Source organism: Sminthopsis crassicaudata, chromosome 1 (assembly GCF_048593235.1).
Source record: "Sminthopsis crassicaudata isolate SCR6 chromosome 1, ASM4859323v1, whole genome shotgun sequence".
Classification (NCBI taxonomy): Eukaryota; Metazoa; Chordata; class Mammalia; order Dasyuromorphia; family Dasyuridae; genus Sminthopsis; species Sminthopsis crassicaudata.
Genome location: NC_133617.1, coordinates 143716510 through 143735261, shown reverse-complemented (window position 1 = coordinate 143735261; position 18752 = coordinate 143716510). Strand labels below are relative to the sequence as shown.

The window sequence follows — 18752 nt, the reverse complement described above, 5'->3', positions numbered from 1 at the left end:
GACAATTCTTGCTCAAGGAGCTTACATTATAATAGGGTAGACAACATGCATACAAAACAAGCTATAAATAGGCTATAGAAAATAATTAACTGAGGTTTTTGGTAAAAAAAAAAGTTATTTGGGATTTAAAGCTATAAAAGTTAATAACACTTTTATATAGCTGCATGCCAGTTAAGCACTTTACAGTTATCTCACTTGGTTCTTACAACCCTGGAAGGAAGAAACCCTTTATTATTATTCCCACTTTACTGACTAGAAAACTGAGGCAGAGTACAATGACTTGCCTAGGATCATGCAGCTATTAACAAAGACCAGATTTGAATTTCTTGGCCTAGTCCTCTGTTCAGTTAGCCACCTAGAAACTAGAAGTAGGAAGGAATGGTGGGAAAATCATTCCAGGCATATGGTTCAGCCAGAAAATGCCTAGAACTGAAGTGTTTAGTTTATGAAAGAGCCAGGTCAGTCAATGTCACTAAATCAAAAAGAATGTAATGGTAAGGTGTAAGAAATAGGATAGGCCTAGGTTTTGAAGGGCTTTGAATGCCAAACAGATCATTTTATACTTGATCCAAAGGGCAAAAGAAGAATACTGGAGTTTATTTGGGGACAGGATGAGGTGGGGGTGTTTCACACTATCAAATCTATACTTTAGAAAAATTACTTTAGTGGCTATCTAAGAGAAGATAGATTGTAATGGGGAAAGATTTGAGGCTTGGATTAGAGTGGTGGTACCAGAGATATTGTAATGGTGAAATAGTGAGGCCTTAGCTACCAGGTTGGATACTGGGGGGAAGGATAAGATGGGAGTGAGAAAGTGTCTTAAAAGAAATGGAGAAAACTAAGACTTACAAGGTGAGGAAAAGTATCGTTCTAAGAATGAAAGTTCTAGTACAAACTACACTAATGATATAAATTTGTCCATTACTGTTTCTCTTCCTTTCTCCTACTGCTACTCTACACTTAAAATTGCTCTGTACAACAAATTTAATCTTGAATATTGTTAAAGTTATAATGATCAAATGTTATTATTATGTTAATATGTTATAATGTTAAATATTTTTAAGTTATAATGATCATCTTTTTGGGACCCCAAAGAGATATAATACAACTCCTCCCATCTTTGCAGAGGTGGCAGTTTAGAACACTATGTAAAATTTCTCTTGATGCGTTGTTTTGCTGGGGGGAAAAAAAAAAAAAAAAATTGGCCATTGGGGCAGCTAGATAGAGCACCAGCCTTGAAGTAAGGAGGACCATAGTTCAAATCTGGCCTCAGACACTTGACATGTCCTAGCTGTGTGACCCTGAGCAAGTCACTTACCCCAATTGCCTCAGCAAAAAAAAAAAAAAAATACAGATGATGTTATAGCCTTTTTTGTACATAAGAGCCAGAGATAACAGATTTTGAACATTTTTGCTATTCATTAAAAGCTATAACAAATTTTTTTGGAAGATTAAATTTTGGTTAAAAAAAATTTAAGTGGGATTTGTATTTGTACCATAGAATGTGGGAAAAGAATTCCATAAAAGAATAAAGTCTGTATACAGGAATGAAAAGATAAAGCAAATAAATTCCCATTTCTACAAGGGAAAATAAATAGTAATGCATACAACTTTTTTAAAACAAGTCCTGGCCAGTTTATTAAAGATTACTTTTGTACAGTTTATTTTTCACTGGTCTGTTCTGGCATGCTTCTAATGATATCAGAATCACCTAGAAAATTTAAAAAACAAAAGTAATGTTACAATTTACATTAAGACAACCAATGAAACTATCAAGCTTATCAGTCATAATCAAAAGCTAACATTCTCATTGGAAATTTAACATTAACATTTTAAATTGCTGTCATCAATTGCTAACTCCTTATTAGGGGTACATAGTTGTCTCCCCAAGGGCAATCTTCCTTTCTCTCAGATTTGGGGGGGAGGGGGGGAAGAGAACCGTTAAAAAACTAACATCCTAGTTTCTATTCACAGCAGTTAACAGTAGTCAAACCAAAGAAAATACATCCTACCTTTAGTTTGTTACCAGCATTTATAAAACCAAAACTAGGGAAAAGAACTAGTTCTGGAGACACAATGCATGGTCTTAATTTAGCGAATGTCTAGCCTGACCAGATCACAACAATATCAGGCCAGCGAGAATATTCGCAAGACACTAAACCAAACTCCACTGAAATCATTAGACTGCTTATAACTTTAGATTTTATTCTGAAGCAATGAGCTCCTTATCTTTTCTAGGCATCAATGACTCCTCTTTCTAACCACCAATTCCTTAAAATTACATCATGTATAAAAGCTAGTCTCTTGGAAGAGCCTTATTGTTCTGTTCTAAAGTATAAAAACCTCAGCAGCCCAGAAATTCTATACATTTACCAATCCTTCCCCAAGAAAATGTCATCATAATTAACTTTCCCTTGTCCCCCACAGCACTGCTATTTCTTAGATAAGTCAGATAAAGTAAAAATTTAAAGGTGTGTAGAGATTGTTTGTAAACATCCACAACCCTAATTCATAATACTGAGGTTTATCACAGTTCCTGGAATATAAATACTTGAACACATAATTGTTGACTAATCATTCACTATCAAGTTTAGAAAAGGGGAACTATGTAGTGCACATATACAGCCAACAAAACTGATTTAACAAACATACCTGGATCAATGATAGCTAGTGTACATACTCTGTAGTATTTCCCACATGCTGTACCCAATTCAATGTTGTTACCACTGTAGTGATGCACTCCAGTTTTGGCCAACATAGCATAATACTCAATCTCTGATTTCCTGAAGATAAAATAAATGACAGATTAGCCCATTTATGTAAATGAAGATTTGCCATTGACCACTAAAAGGCCTAATTCAAAACTGCTTCATACTTCAACTTACCTTTTCCAAAGTTACCTCTCAAGCTCCCTTCCCCATCTTCACATACACTACAACCCAATAAAATCAAATTGGACAATGCAAAGCCAAGTCCTACACTGACCTGATTGGGTTTTTTTTATTGTGTCATATTGTCAACTACAGTTAAGATTTTCCTGCTACCCTTTATTTCAAGAATCACAACAGAAAGACTTGGAGGATTCCTTTGGAAAACTGCCTCCTTCCTTTCAATATCCCCAGGGCATCCTTTATTGGACAAGGGATCTCCCCTACTTCCTCTCAGTAGGATTTGTGCAGTATTTTTTTTTTGCTCTCAATATATTTAAATTTTATGCATATACTATTTAATGTTTATTGAAAAGAGTAAAAATTCAAAAGGCTTAATGCTTCTTTTACCTATTTTTAAATTCATAGTAAAAAGAAATTTAAATTTTACTAGTAATCTTAACAGAGAGGAGCTAGGTGGCACAGTAGATAAAGTGCAAGGCCTGGAGAGGCCTTAAATTCATCCAGCTCAGATTTAATCCTCAGATATTAACCATGTCTCTGAGCAAATCTTGATGCCTTAATTTCCCCATCTGTAAAATGAGCTGGAGAAGGAAATGTCCAACCATATCAGTATCTCTGCCAAGAAACCCCAAATGGGATCACAAAGAGCCAGCCATGACTGAAAAACATTACCCTAAGAGCTGTGTAAGACAGAAAAACAAGACAGTTCCCTCTTCTCAAACTCATTCTAACAGAAATGTTAGAATACAAGTACCTATTTACAAACAAGATATATACAAGCCAAACTGGAAATAGTAAGTGACCTTTTAGCTGGGACTTGCTGCTATTCTCCAAGAACCTACAATTTAGATGATGATATGCACATATTTAGATATACATAAAAGCATATGCTTAGTATTACAAGCCATCATAAGGAAACAAATGAGCAGTACAGGAAAAAAGTAAAGCTATCACTTTGTAGTACTTAAAGTTGCTTCTACAAAAGTAATCTTTGAAGGGGCCTTAAAGGATAAGAGCCAGCCAACTGGAAGAAGCAAAACTGGTTATGTTAATTTTCACACAGGCCAATCATCAAACAGAAATAAGTAAATGGGCAAGTAAAAAAATAACTGGAATATATTTTGGAAAATGTTTCTTTAGGTCTTTCCAAAATGTCCAAAAAAACATTTTGAGAAGCTAAGCAGTTTTTTAGGACCAGTAACATTTCTGTAGACCTCAAGATTTAAACCTCCATGTAATAATACTGTTCTAAATACAAGTGCCAAATGCCCTGCTTGAACTAGCTTAACTGGGAAATATATAGCAAAATTACAAAAAAAAGACGTCAATACATGGTTTTCTATGTGGTTTATAGTGGCCTGTTTTTTTTTTTTTTTTATTTCTGACACCACTACTTTAAGACATACAGGTAAGATCACACTAGGCAGTTTGAGTGGCATAGCAGGTTTGCATTGGACTTAGAGACCAAAAATCCAGAAATTCCAAGTCTTGCCTCAGATCTTGACTACCAACATCCCTATCACCTCAAATCTGCCTCATTTTGTCCCTAAATGAAGACTAACAGCTAACTCCCAGGATTGTCATGAAAATAAAATGAGGCAATGTTTATAAAGTATTTTACAAAGCTTACATTTGGTCTAACTCCCTCATTTTACAGATGAAGAAACTAAACTCGTTTCACCATTTATTTAAGTGCCTAATATAAAAAGCAAACAGGATCCCTTACAGCTCCAATATTCCAATTTTTGGAATCATAATAAATCAATTTTTAAGTCACATTAAAGTGAATACAAATTCATAGTCCAGGAGCCAATGGGGTGCTTTACGTGTGCTAATTTGTATTCACATGCCCTAGTAAAAGGGCTATCTTTAAAATGAGCAATTTAAGTATTTTCTTTCCCTTCCAAAATGCCCTACTCTACAAATGGGCACAAAATCATCTCACAACAATGGCAAAAAAACCTGCAAATTAAGTCAAGCTTAAGGTTGTCAGATCCTAAGTTTATAATTAGCACAATTTCTTAGTACTTTTCCCAAAACAAAGTAGAAGGTCCAAATTTTATCCTTATCATATATATACACATGGCAAGTGAGGCTCCGATGGTTTAAGTTCCTGGTCACATGGACAGTGTGGTTCAAGGGCAGGATCTGAAACCAAGTCTTTAAAAGTTTTTTTTTTTTTCCCAAACAGCCCGATATTTCCCTAGAACTCTGCTAAACCTCTTCCACACTTCATCTCATTGCATTCTCTCGAACACGTGAGGAAGGGATATGCTCTTTTACAGCTGGGTAAATGAGGGCTCTGACGGGCCCAGGAGCGGACAAATGCTAAGTGTGTTTGAAGTAGGGCCCGGTCTCGCAGACTCTCAGGTACCGACAGGTTTCCATCCACTTCAGACCCCATTCCCCCTTCCCCCCACCCCCGCTCCCTTTAGCGCACGGCCAGGCCCACTTACCTCAGGGCTGGGCAGTTGTTGGCTAAGATGACCAACTTGGCTTTGCCTTGTCGGATCATTTTCAGGGTCTGCTTGTAGCCGAGCACGTATTTGCCGCTTTTCATGACCAGCTGGAGCCTCGAGTTGATGGACTCCAGCGACTTTTTCTGCAGGAGACATTGAAGGCTGTTCTAACTCCGGGGCTGCACGCTCCCGGCTCACCCTCCCCCCGAGCCCGCCTGGAAGGTCCCGGCTCGGATGCCTGAAGTACCCCAGCCCGGACGGTGCGTTTCTGGCACCGGCCTTCGCTCTTCTCCACCCTGGAGATGTCTCCTGTGCGCGTGCGGCGGGGAGTGGGGGTGGTGATCCCCCCGTGATCCCGCCCGCCAGGCCCCCGGTGGCGGCCTCCGGAACCCGGCTAGCTCCACGTGTGGAGGCCGCCGGGGCTCGGGCCCGCCCCACTCACCGTCTTCTTTGCGGCCACCATCTTCCTGCCTTTGGTGCGGGAGGACCCTCAGCCTGGAGCATAAAGAGACAGGGGGGAACACTTAGCATCTGGAACCCCCCATCCGCGACCCCGCGCGACCTCCAGGGCCACGCCATCCCCGATCCCGCAGAGGCCCACTCACCAGAGACCTGCCGCCAAGATGGCCGGGAAGCGAGAAAGGAAGGAACTCCCACAATGCAGCGCTCTTCAGGGGCGGGACCGGAAGCGGAAGAGCGTGTGAGCCAGCTGAGGTCAAGAGGAAGTAGTCTGCCGCTGTTGCTTAAAGCGGCTGTTCTGTTACCGTTCATGTGATTCTGCCTGCTCCCTCTGAGGCTGAGCTTGGGAGTGTCCGGAGGTGTCCGAAGCGGCGAGGATCGGGCATGGGAGTGATGGAGACTCTCGGCGTGGATCCCGGGAAAGGTCCTCCCAGGAGATCCAGGCCAAGCCCCTCGTTTTATAGGTGAGGGAATGCCCAAGCGCTGAATATGGACTTGGACGATGCGGATTGAATTTTGGGATGCCCTAGGCCTCTGTAAAACGAATGAGGATTGGGCCTCCCTCTCTCTCTTTTTTAAAAAAGTATTTGTCATTTATATCGCGCTTTATGACTTAGAAAAAAAGCTTTTACCTCCAAGTTGAATCTTCCCGACTCCAGGTCCAAGCCTTTATCGCCCCTCCCTCAGCTCCGAGGTCCAATCTTTTAGTTTCCTTTATAATCCCTTTCATGCTGAAGAGCCCACAGACTTTTCCCTAGGCTGACAAAAAGTGATGCCAAAAAAAAAAAAAACAAAACACCACAGCTCAGAATATCAAAAAGGATTAGTATCAAACACTTAGGTTGAAATACTGGGGGTGGGGGTGGGGTGGGGGTTTCTTTTTAATTCACAGATCCTAGATGAGCAACACCAGGGAGGTAACTCAGGTCTAATAGATAAATGGAGGCAGTGTTCAAGCTGATGTATACTTCCTATGGCAAGATGAGAGAACTCTTCTGCCGAAGTTCTTAGTGTGAAAAAAACACATCTGCCTTCCTTCACGATATCATATTCTTTTTCAAAATGAACTATATGGGGGCAGCTAGAGGGCGCAGTGGTTTAAAGCACCAGCCCTGAAGTCAGGAGGACCCGAGTTCAAATGTGGCTCAGACACTTAACACTTCCTAGCTGTGTGACCCTGGGCAAGTCGCTTATATCTAGAGTGCCCTCAGCAAAAAAAAAAAAAAAAATTATATAATAATATTTCTCAGTCTTAGGTACTATAGATAATTTTCTAAGTTACAGTTTAAGTTACAAAGAAAGTACTAGTTTATATGGAAGGATTTTCTTCATAGTACAGACCAAAAGAAAGAAAATGCCAAAGAATTTCATATTTTGTGTGAATTGCAGTTAATTCTTTATTTGTTACCTTTATGAAACTGAAAGTTCCAGGGATCGAATTCTTTGCCTAACTCACAGCACAATTTGTTGCAAGTGGTAGGAATTAAATACATTGTTTATGTAATGGATGAATAAATGAATGAAATGTAGATTATTTTGCTTCAAACTAATATGTAATTCTGTCACTCTTTAAGAATCTCAGACTGTTTAATCAAAGTTAAGGTATATAACAGGAGAATTCTGATAGTTAAACAATTCCCATGATCCTGTAATATCTTGTCAAGTGGAATAGTCACTTGAGAAATAATCTTTAAAAAAAAATCTAATCATTAGAATTATATCTGGTCTATGGGATCATGAAGAATCAGACATGATTGAACAAGAAATCTGTTAAAGTGCAGCGGGGTCCTATACTGTCTATGTGCACCAAATTGATGCCGAAACCCATAAATTGATGCCCCCAAAGCATGTGATAATAGCTCACATTAACACTTTGAAGTTTGAATTGTGTTTACTTTAGGAGGTAGTACAAGTATGATTTCCTCCAAATGAGAATACTTTTCTAGAAATATTAAATGACCTGCCTAAAAGTCAGAGTGTGATAAATAGGGTTTAGATTCAGGTCTCTTGATACACTGATCACAATATATTTCTCCCTTTGGAGCATCTTTAAGATAAATGAGCTTTCCCTAAGTCAACACTTCCTTCAGTCTAGTTTTATGCTTTACATTTGGCAAATGTGGTAAATTTTTTGCATCAAGGTTTGTTATTCAATCATTTCAATTATGACTGACAATTTGTGGCTCCATTTGGGGTTTTCTTGATAAAGATACTGGAGTGATTTGCCATTAGAAAGTGACAAAATTTTATTTGATATCAGACTCCGCTATTCTTAAGTATACTCCACCAAAAAAACAAAACTATATGCCCCAGCAACATTGAGCCACCTCAAATTTCCCCAAAATCATCAAGAAAAAGTAGACAATGGGATTCCTCTCCCATTCCTTGGAAATGTCTGAAAAATGCAATACTTAACTGTGGTACAGTGAAAGGGGTTGTGCCATACCCACCTCCTCCTTGAGACCTGTGTGACTTCTGGTGAGTTCTTTATCTAAAAAAAAATTTTTTTTTTTTTTAGCTGTAAAATGTAAATGGCCCCCAGCGTCCTTTCCAGCTCCCTCCCTGCACATTGTCTTGAATGCTGCCCAGGAATGGAATCCCCTTTGGCCCAAATGGCGCAAGTTTTACACTATGCCCTTTTTAACTATGTCATATTGTAGTATAAAAGGTACCTGAAGTCAGAAAACTGAGAGTTGATTTGTAGCTCTACCATTCAATTGAGCAAGACAGGCTTAGTATGAGGAAGATGCTTTGTCTCCTGAAAAGCACTATCGAAATATAAAGTATTTTTATAAGCTGGATAGTACAAAATAAAAATGTCTGTAAGAAGAATAATTATTTCAAGGGAATTAATGAAAAAAAATGCCAATGAAGGTGGTGAGCAGACCTCAAGAATCCAAACTATCCATATTCTGATTGACTCTGGGCAAATTACATTTTTGTCTGCATTCCCATACAACAATGAAACAACTATTGCTTATCTGCATTCATAGAAGAAATAGCCTCATCTGGAACTCCCTCCATGAAAAAACATCATAGGTTTAGGCTCAGAAAAGTATTTTCCATGAGAAATAATGCTGGATATGTGCCTTTCTAGTTACTAAATTAATGAGGAAAATATAACTAGTCCAAATTTTGCCTCCTTGTGTACATTTTTATAAGCTGTTGTTACAAACAAGAAAGAGCACCCTCTTGTGAGGAAAAAGAATATTCAAAAGTTTTTAACCTAATAAAGCATGGAAACCACTGATAGTCATAGGTATATATATCATTTTAAAATACTGCATATTTTTTCTTTCCTATGGAATTTTTATTTGCACCATAAAAGTAAAACAATACTTTCTTGTTTTGTTTAATTTTCATCCTGACCTAATAATTTATTGGCATAGCATAGAGTACCACATTAACTGAATCTGGAATTGTGTTGTATGGCAGAAATGAATAACTGAAAAAAAATTAAGGATTTATTATGCAGAGGGCACTACTCAAAGCATTAGGAAGAAACATTTTTTAAAAGAAAAGCTCCCTGCCTTCAAATACATGCCAAAGACTATTCTGTATTCCTGAAGTTATTTCTATGAGATCATCAGAAAGATAAGTTTTATATTTTAAAAAAGACCCTATTACCTGGATTACATTCTTAAGTAGAAGCTTAAGAATCCTATTACATTAATTAAATACAGTAAAATCTCAAACCTCATTAATTAAGCTAGAATTTATTTTTGTGCTATGAAGAAGTTGTAGGGAATATTTAGCTTTACAATCCAAATGTGAAAGAACCAAACATGCATATAGTCAAAAAAATTAAATCCTCTATAATACTGATGGATAGTGAAAATAAACTAGCATTATAGATTAGTCAGATTTTTACTGAATATAGTAATTTTTTAGGAAACATCCTCACAGTATCCATAATGATAATGAGTCATTATATGAATTCCTCCATACAGTGCCAAGTATATACAAAAATATGAACAGTAGATGATTGGAATTGAGTACATTAATTATGGAGGGGTTTTGGTCTGGCTAAATTTTGGAAAAGGTATTGCTCTGCCTTAGAATCCTTACTGTGTCTTTAGCACCTAACCTCAGTACCAGAAGAGAATCTTCTATTTGGAAGAGTCCCAGATACTTTCCAGATTCCTTTTTTTTTGTCTAACAATATGATATGAACTAGGTTGTTTGAAGTAAGCTATAGAGCAATTATTTCCATCATCCCAAAGAAAAAGAAGAGAAAAAAGAAATAGAATTAAATCATTCCTGAAAACTGTTAAGATGTCATCAATATTGACTATTAATACATTAAAATAATATATAAAATCTGAAGATATCTAGAATAGTTTTGAGGAAAAACTGATTAGACATGGTATAGATTAAATATACTCTTGTGGTCCCTTTGAAATTAAAAAGAAAAATGCAATTTCCCCATCTGTGCTAGGTTTTAAAGAAGGAAATAAGTAGCCTTTCCAGGGAAACCTTGTTCCAAAAGCATTTAAGCGCTTACTACATGCCAAGCATAATACTAAATATTGGACAAATAAGTGATTATGCAATGATTAGCAAAATAAATCAGTTCCTCACCTACACCCACATCCATTACATATTTCATGTACATAAAAAAAATGTCAGATTTGAAATCTTGTACTCAGAACATTAGGGAATTCCAAGTAAGCATACTTTCCATAGCTTCTCCCTATGTTCCATTCATTTGTATCACTATCTAAAATTTAGGGTTAACATATGTACTATAGTTATTCACAGTATTAAAAGCATACTATCATTAGAAGGGAAACAATAAACTGGGAAAACATTTCTACAGTCAAAGGTTCAGATAAAGGTCTCATTTCCAAAATAATATAGAGAATTGACTCTAATATATAAGAAATCAAGCCAATCTCCAATTGATAAATGGTCAAAGGATATAAACAGACACTTCTCGGATAAAGAAATTTAACTATTTCTAGTCATATGAAAAGATGCTCCAAATCATTATTAGAGAAATGCAAATTAAGACAACTCTGAAATACCACTACACACCTGTCAGATTGACTAGAATAACAGGGATACATTGTCGGTGGAACTGAATACATCCAGCCATTCTGGAGAGCAATTTGGAACTATGCTCAAAAAGTTATCAAACTGTTCATACCCTTTGACCCAGCAGTGTTGCTACTGGGTTTGTATCCCAAAGAGATCTTAAAGAAAGGAAAGGGACCTGTATGTGCAAGAATGTTTGTGGCAGCCCTCTTTGTGATGGCCAGAAACTGGAAACTATGTGGATGCCCATCAATTGGAGATTGGCTGAATAAATTGTGGTATATGAATAGTATGGAATTTTATTGTTCTGGAAGAAGACCAACAAGATGATTTCAGAAAGGACTGGAGAGACATGAATTGATGCTGAGTGAAATGAGCAGGACCAGGAGATCATTATATACTTCAACAACAGTACTGTATGATGATCAATTCTGATGGACGTGGCCCTCTCCAACAATGAAATGAACCAAATCAGTTCCAATAGAGCAGTAATGAACTGAACCAGCTATACCCAACGAAAGAACTCTGGGAGATGACTATGAACCACTACATAGAATTTCCAATCCCTCTAATTTTGTTCGCCTACATTTTGGATTTCCTTCACAGGCTAAATGTATACTATTTCAAAGTCCAATTCTTTTTGTTCAGCAAAACAACTGTTTTGTCATGTATACATATATTGTATTTAATTTATACTCTAACATATTTAACATGTTTTGGTCGACCTGCCATGGGGGGGGAGGGTGGACAAGGAGGGGAAAAATTGGAAAAAAAGTTTTGGCAATTGTCAAGGTTGTAAAATTACCCATGCAAATATCTGGCAAATAAAAACTATTATTATTAAAAAAAAAAAAAAAAGCATACTGTCCTCCAATGTGAATACATACTGGCCATATCTTGCTGGGTTTTACCATGTCAGGGCAAGTTTCCTAATCTCAAAGGCTGATAAAGGTTTGGATGACAGGAATCTGACAAATTTCTATAGACCTACATACTTAACTAATCCTCACAAAAGTCTTATTCTTTTTGCCTTCTCATCATGTGGAGGTTACTATTGAGTTTCCAAAGGGCATGTCAAGCAGAACAGAAGTTCTATAAAGACTTTAAGTTTGGGCATAGCAACAGATTGAATGACTCCAAGAGCAAAATTTGGAGAAATTCATCATCAGGTTGACTGCATAGTAATTAATATTTCATCCAGTTCTCAAAGATCAATTATTAAATTGCAGAGTGATTGGGACCTACTTTAATGGAAGTACTATTTCCCCACAGTGATAAAATCATGAATCCTCAAAATTGTCAAGTTGACTAGAAGATAGATGAATAGAAGTTTGAAAAATATTACTTTGAAACGTCACTTTGCTATTCATCCTTTTGGGTCCAAACCTGTGATTTCATCAGTATAAAGGTTTCCTCTATTTCTGAAAATAATCTTTATTTTAAAATTATACAGATTGCCTAGAACACATGGCCACATCACTCATTAATGTTGCCAGAGTCAGAATTTGAACTCAGGTCTTCCTGACTCTTGAGGCTAACCCTCTAGTTTCACTAAGCCAAAATACCTTTCTTTGTGTTATCCAACCATTATTTAGGTTTTAGATAATGTCAGCCCATAGCATCATTATTACCATAAAGTTACTTTTCTATAGCACTTTAAGACTTAAAAACCTTCCACTCCTATGAGGAATACAGTGAAAGCAATATTTCTTATAAGACTTGTAAGACCAACAATGATTTTGAAATGGTAGCAATTAAGCAATTGCTTTAGGACAGCCTTAATCAATTCTTTCTGCTAGGTTTTTCTTAACCTAAATAAGCATAGCTATTTTCTGGGAACTCTGTGCAGTCCCTTTCATTTATTATGCTTCCCATTTATACTTTGTATGAGAATTAAAAGTGACAGGTTGTGTTTCCTGATAAAGAACTAGTTTTGAGCAAATACAAACATGTTCATCCAATTTTCATTGGGTTGTGCACTGGTCTATCCCTTTATTGTCAAGAAGACAAATCTGTTACATTCATCATCATCAAATCACATTGATTCAGATTAAGCAGCCGAACATTAGGAATCTGGAAACTGAGTGAGCTGACTCAGCCTTCACATACCCCACAATCATTCTGGTCATGAACATATGATCATGAGTGTTAGTAAATCAGGACAAAAGAACTCTTAAGAATTCTAATTAGATGTTGGTACATTTTCTAAAGTTATAACTATATATTAAAAAACTGTATGTCTTTAGAGAACTTGAGGTGGTGAGAAATCAACTTTTTTTTTTTCTCTTTTTCCTAATACAGCATCTGACTAACTCAATTTTTGGCCTTTCTTCACTACAACATAAATAAAGGTTTTAGGGAAATCCATTGTCCTAACTAGGCAGATTCTTATCACTTGTTTGAATATCAAATATGAAATGAAGCCCACTGATTTCATTTCATTGTAGATTTTTGTGCATTTTGACATCTTTAAAATGGCCATATCAAATAAGGAAAGAAGATGTGTTCTTTAGGTTAAGACATTGCAAATATCCCTTAAAAATGCTAAGTCATTATCAGCATTAAAACTACAACATGAATTGATTTATCAAAAGACTTTTGTAAGCCAGATACTTAGCAGAGTTCTGAGGAGTTGAGAAATAGGACTAGTGAGTTTAATTGAGAGAAGGCAGCTATCTCTTTGACTTGATGGGGAGGGGAGGTCAAGCCCAAATAGGACATACAGTGGAATGCATCCTTCATGTGCTAGACCAGCCAGCATAAGGTTTATAAGGCTTAGGAGCAAGAATACAGATAAAGGGGAAAGGGACATAGAAAAGGAGAAAATACATAGATAAAGATTTTTTTCCTTACAACTTTGTAACTACTCTATGTACACCAAAGTTACAAAATAATAACACAGATAAAGCAACTTAAAACATAATGGTTATCAACATCCCACCTAACTTCCTTGATTATTTGAAAAACTTAACCATATAGGGAACTCTGAAAAACAGAATGGAGCAAACAGAACTCAAGTGATTCTGTGAGACAATAAGAATTAGAACAAAGTTACAGTACCCACAGATACTTATACAAAAAACACATTTAGCTAGGTTCATAGCTGATCATGGCCTTGGAAGTAGTTTGCTAAGAAAAGAAACTTTCTAATCTGCTTGCCTGTTGTTGGTCTCAAAGGTCAGAGACAGATGGACTTTTAGTTGACCTTGACCAAAATTTGGCAAAGGAAGGCAAAGCATAAGCACTATTTACACTGAAAATGGAGGTTTATTTTATTTTATTTTATTTTTCCCCCCTGAGGCTAGGGTTAAGTGACTTGCCCAGGGTCACATAGCTAGGAAGTGTTAAGTGTCTGAGACCAGATTTGAACTCAGGTCCTCCTGAATTTAAGGCTGGTGTTCTATCCACTGGGCCACCTGGAGGTTTATTTTAAAATGACATTTTTCAAGTCAAGAATGGGAAAATTCAGGGTGTCCTCTCTCTAGTATCACACCCTAAATCAAAAACATTTTACCAATTAATGAACAAACTTTACCATAAGCAATTCTTCTAGAAAGATGAAGACGAAAGAGTCCTGAGAGGACAAAGTCAAGTGATCTGAATTAAAATCCTAGATCTGATCTTAATTATGTCATAAGATCATAAATGTCATTTAAGCTCTCTAAATTTCAGTATTCTCATCTCTAAAATGAAGAGAATCATACTTTGATAGGTTAAAGAAAGCAACATTATTATATAAATGACAGTTATTAGCCAGTGGTCCTCCTAACAAATTTGGTGTATTTAAGTTAACTATGAATAAATGGGTATCTTAGATTGCTTTTTCCCTTTCCTAGAGAAACTATAATTCTGAGCCTCTTGGAGAAAGGAATGTTAATGCTAAAAGAATAGGAAAACCCATATGTGCAAAAATGTTTGCAGCAATCCTTTTGTAGTGGCAAGGTACTGGAAACTGAGAGGATCAGTTGGGGAATGACTGAATAAGTTATGATATGTGAATGTTATGGAATATTATTTTATAAGAAATGATCAACAGATGTTTCAGAGAGGTCTGGAGAGATTTACATGAACTGATAATAAGTGAAGTGCATAGAACCAAGAGAACATTGTATACAGCAACAACAAGATTATGTAATGATCAGTTCTGAGGTGATTCAGGCTGATTATTAATAGACTTATGATGGAGAGAGCCTTCTGCATAAATAGAGAGGACTGTGGAGATTGAATGTGGATCTTTACATAGTATTTTCACCTTTTTTGTTTTTTGCTTGCTTTTTTCTTTCTCATTTCATTTCTTGATCTGATTTTTTTTGTACAGCAAAATTGTGGAAATATATGTAGAAGAATTGCCCATGTTTAACCTATATTGTATTATTTGCTGTGTAGGGGAGGAAGGGAGGGAGGCAGAAAAATTTGGAATACAAGGTTTTGCAAAGGTGAATGTTGAAGAGTATTTTTGCATGTATTTTGAAAGTTAAAAAAACCTTATTTTTTTTAAAAGGAGGAAAACACATCAAAAGTTAAGGCTGGTGTCCAAAATACAAATTTTTATTTGTATAAATATACACCTCAGTATTTCGTCTATATAACACTGAACTGGGAAGCAGGGAAGTTCTGGTTTTAATTTGGTCACTTTGAGGAATGAGAGTTTAGACAAATTCTGCAACATTGCTGAACCTCAATTTCCTCATCTGTGAAATTAAAGAGTTTTATTGGATGAACTCTTCAGTATCTTTCAGGTCTAAAATTTCTCTCCCTCTTTCCCTCTCCCTCCTTCCCTCCCTCCCTCCTGCTCCTCCTCTTGCTCCTTCTCTTTCTCTTTCTTCTTCTTCCTCTCTCTCTCTCTCTGTCTCTCTCTCTGTCTCTCTATCTGTTTCTATCTCTGTCTCTCTCTCCCTCTCTGTCTCTCTCCCTCTCCCCATCACCTTTCTCCTCTTTTTCTGGTTCTTAAAAGTAATTAGGGAAATCAGTCACCCCAAATGGCATCCAGGGAGAAACTACCGATATTTTCAGCAGTTTTTATCAACTGTGGAATGGCTAAACAAATTGTGGTATCTGAATATATTAGAATATTATTGTCCTATAAAGCACACAGCATGACGAAAAACTTGGAAACATGGAAAAACTTACATGAACTTATGCAAAGTTAAGTTAGCAGGGTCAGGAAAACAATATACAGATTATAATAATGTAAATGGAAAGAACCACTACAAAATTAACAGAACTGAGTGCTGAGCAATTATAAAAAACAAAGCTAAGATATGAGAAGTCATCTTCCCCTGCTTTTTTGCAGAAGTCAGGGTCCTTGGATGTGAATTATATATAACTTCAGTTTTATCCATGTTAGGATCATAATTTTATATTAAATATAAAACAAGAAAAGAAAAAACAAAACATTATCATGTGCACAGAACATGAGAGAATTCAAAATATAAAGCAATTAATTTATGATGAGTTTTAATTTTTTCCCTTTTTATTTAAAAAAAAATAAGGTACAGTTCTTTTTTTGAGGAGATAGAAGGGGGCTACTGAAGGAAACTAAGTGATATAAAAACAAAAAATTGTCTTTTGTAGAGAATTTTTCTAGGTCTGTGAACACTGTTTGAAGAGGCATTTGGCATCTTGAATTCCCCTTTAGACTGAACTTCTTAAACAAGGATTGTTTTTCATCTTTCTTTGTAGTTATTCTACATAACTTTTCACATCAAGGTTTAACTATGTCATAGGTCAGCATAAAAAATTAAATGGGAATTTTGTAGAGCTTTGTGGAATATGATATGCAAAGGACAGTAGACAACACAGAAACAGTTTAGAAATTCAGAAATGCATAATATTATGTGTCAAACCAGATTTTACAATAAGATACTGTAAATCTCATAAAAGAAAAAGAAAAAGTTCAGACTTCTCTATTAGGAAGGGAGGGCCAAAAATTTTTACTCGGATTTTCCAGATCAAAGTGCCCACTATATGGAAAGGATAATTATTCTTAAGTGTTTAGCACATAGCCTAGCACTAGTAGATACTTAATAAATTACTAGTCGACTGACTGACTGACTTGACACAAGATTTATTCCATAGGATAAAGCTGTCCTGATTTGGCTAAAAGCAATGCTGATGGTCTGCAGCATTGCCATTTCTAAGATTCTTGCTTGGGCTTGCCCACCTATTGTGTGTTAGTTAATCTGAAGTTGGTATTAGCTGTGGCTCAATACAACTCCAGAAGACTGAAGATGAATCATATTTCCTACCTCTTAGCAGTGAGAAGTAATAGACTAGAGGTGTAAATGAAGTGTACATTTACTGAGGCAGTGTCGGTGCAAAAGACAGATTTTTATTTTGACTTGGGGAGAGAATTGATGGAAACAGATAATGATGAAAGAAGGAGGAGGAAGAGGAGATCAATGAAACATTTTAAAATACAGAAGTGAGGACAGAAGGAAATTCAAAAGGGTCCTCTTAAGTTTAATATTAATTAATTAATGCAAATAATGAGTCTTGTGATCTCATTATTTGAATTTGCACTGTAAGTTTCTATTGAGTTGGTTATTATATTTTATATAATTATAACTTCAAATAGTAAGGATTTAAATATATGTGACTACTTCATGAAATTCATTATTCACACTAATGAGGACTTAATGCCTTTTGCAAAACTATGTAATAGAAGCCTACAGTTTAATGTTTTCTCTTTTCTGTTTTTGCATATTAAAATGGTCGTTTTTATTAATTCATGACAAGAAAGAAAAATATAAAGCAAGTTCATATTTAATTTACTCATGAAGTGATTTTAGAATACAAACAATAATGAATTGTCATTTTTATAATATTTAAAATGCAACTTGCTTATTTTGAAAGCACAAATATTCCTACCTCAAAAAAGACTTCCCTCTTCTACTTACTTAGAAAAGTAAAGTAAATCACCTAGGTTTCATCCTCACCATAGCAAAAGACTAGCCAAATTGCATGAGCTTTGGATTTGTTTGAAAAATTACAGATACTTGACATTAGTATCTATGAAGATTCTCTTTGCAGAGTCTGGATGTTAATTACATAAAAATAAATATGAATAGGTCAGAAATAGGCATTGATCTTTTCCACTTCTGCCATCTTCACCCTTCACCCTTACTCTGCAAACTTCATTTACTGTTTTTATCATTGTGCTGACATCCCTCTCTTCTCTGATATCTAGATCTAGTTTAAGGCAACTTTGGCTATCTACTTTCCTTCAATTTCCCTTGCTTCTCAGGCATCCCTGTCTTTAATCTGTGTAATTTTTCTATATTGCCAAGACTGTCTGGAGTCCTGATTGGGCTTGATCACTTTCACTTATTAGATTTGATAGCTCCGAGTCTCAATTTCCTCATTAAGTATCCCCCAACTGCTGGTGCTTTCCCAGTAAAATTATCTTATATGTATAAATTACATGTAATATATATATATATACACACACAAACATACACAAATATATATAACCCCACACACATACATATATACATATATACATATATATATGTATATATACATATATATATATGTGTATATATATATATACATATATATATATATATACACCCATAATGCAAAGGGACAATTCCTTCTTTGTATTCCCCAGCACCTAGTACAATGCCTGGGGACATATTATGTGCTTAATATTTTTGAATGAAAATAAGCCTTTTCCCAAGAAAATGTAAAGAGTTTTGTGAGTTACTAGTCACAGGCCATGGGATCTTAGATGTCCTTTCCGACTCCATCAATTCATAAATGAAGATGAGACTTATTTAAATGACTTGCCCGTAGTCATTCACCACAAGTAGTCTTCATCAGAAAGGGATTCGAACCCCAAGCCATATGTTTGCTGAGTCTTTTCCACCCCGCACTACTGCTGTCTTCAATGATCCTTTCTCTA

At 36.1% G+C, this 18752-nt stretch overlaps 1 protein-coding gene, 1 long non-coding RNA gene and 1 other non-coding gene across 3 annotated transcripts; 1 reads left to right on the top strand and 2 right to left on the bottom strand.

The window, feature by feature from the left end:
• Positions 1-1611: 1611 nt before the first annotated feature.
• On the bottom strand, positions 1612-6051 carry RPL30 (ribosomal protein L30). The gene is made up of 5 exons (XM_074268823.1): positions 5956-6051; positions 5793-5845; positions 5348-5493; positions 2653-2783; positions 1612-1711 (listed from the first exon to the last, which is right to left on the bottom strand). Exons 2-5 carry the CDS (start codon positions 5811-5813, stop codon positions 1662-1664), a joined length of 348 nt encoding a protein of 115 aa, XP_074124924.1. The 5' UTR covers positions 5814-5845; positions 5956-6051; the 3' UTR covers positions 1612-1661.
• On the bottom strand, positions 2018-2151 carry LOC141552345 (small nucleolar RNA SNORA72). The gene has a single exon (XR_012485142.1). It is a non-coding gene; the product is annotated as a small nucleolar RNA SNORA72 (small nucleolar RNA).
• On the top strand, positions 6049-10037 carry LOC141543492 (uncharacterized). The gene is made up of 2 exons (XR_012482455.1): positions 6049-6273; positions 8328-10037. It is a non-coding gene; the product is annotated as an uncharacterized LOC141543492 (long non-coding RNA).
• Positions 10038-18752: the final 8715 nt, after the last annotated feature.

Bases quoted from the DNA above. Each gene is read 5' to 3' on its own strand.
- RPL30 (XM_074268823.1), bottom strand. From the start codon at position 5,813: ATGGTGGCCGCAAAGAAGACG. The intron at 5,494-5,792 runs GTGAGTGGGGCG...TGTCTCCTGCAG, and splicing joins TGGTGGCCGCAAAGAAGACG to AAAAAGTCGCTGGAGTCCAT. The intron at 1,712-2,652 runs GTATGTTTGTTA...TAAATTTTCTAG, and splicing joins ACTAGCTATCATTGATCCAG to GTGATTCTGATATCATTAGA.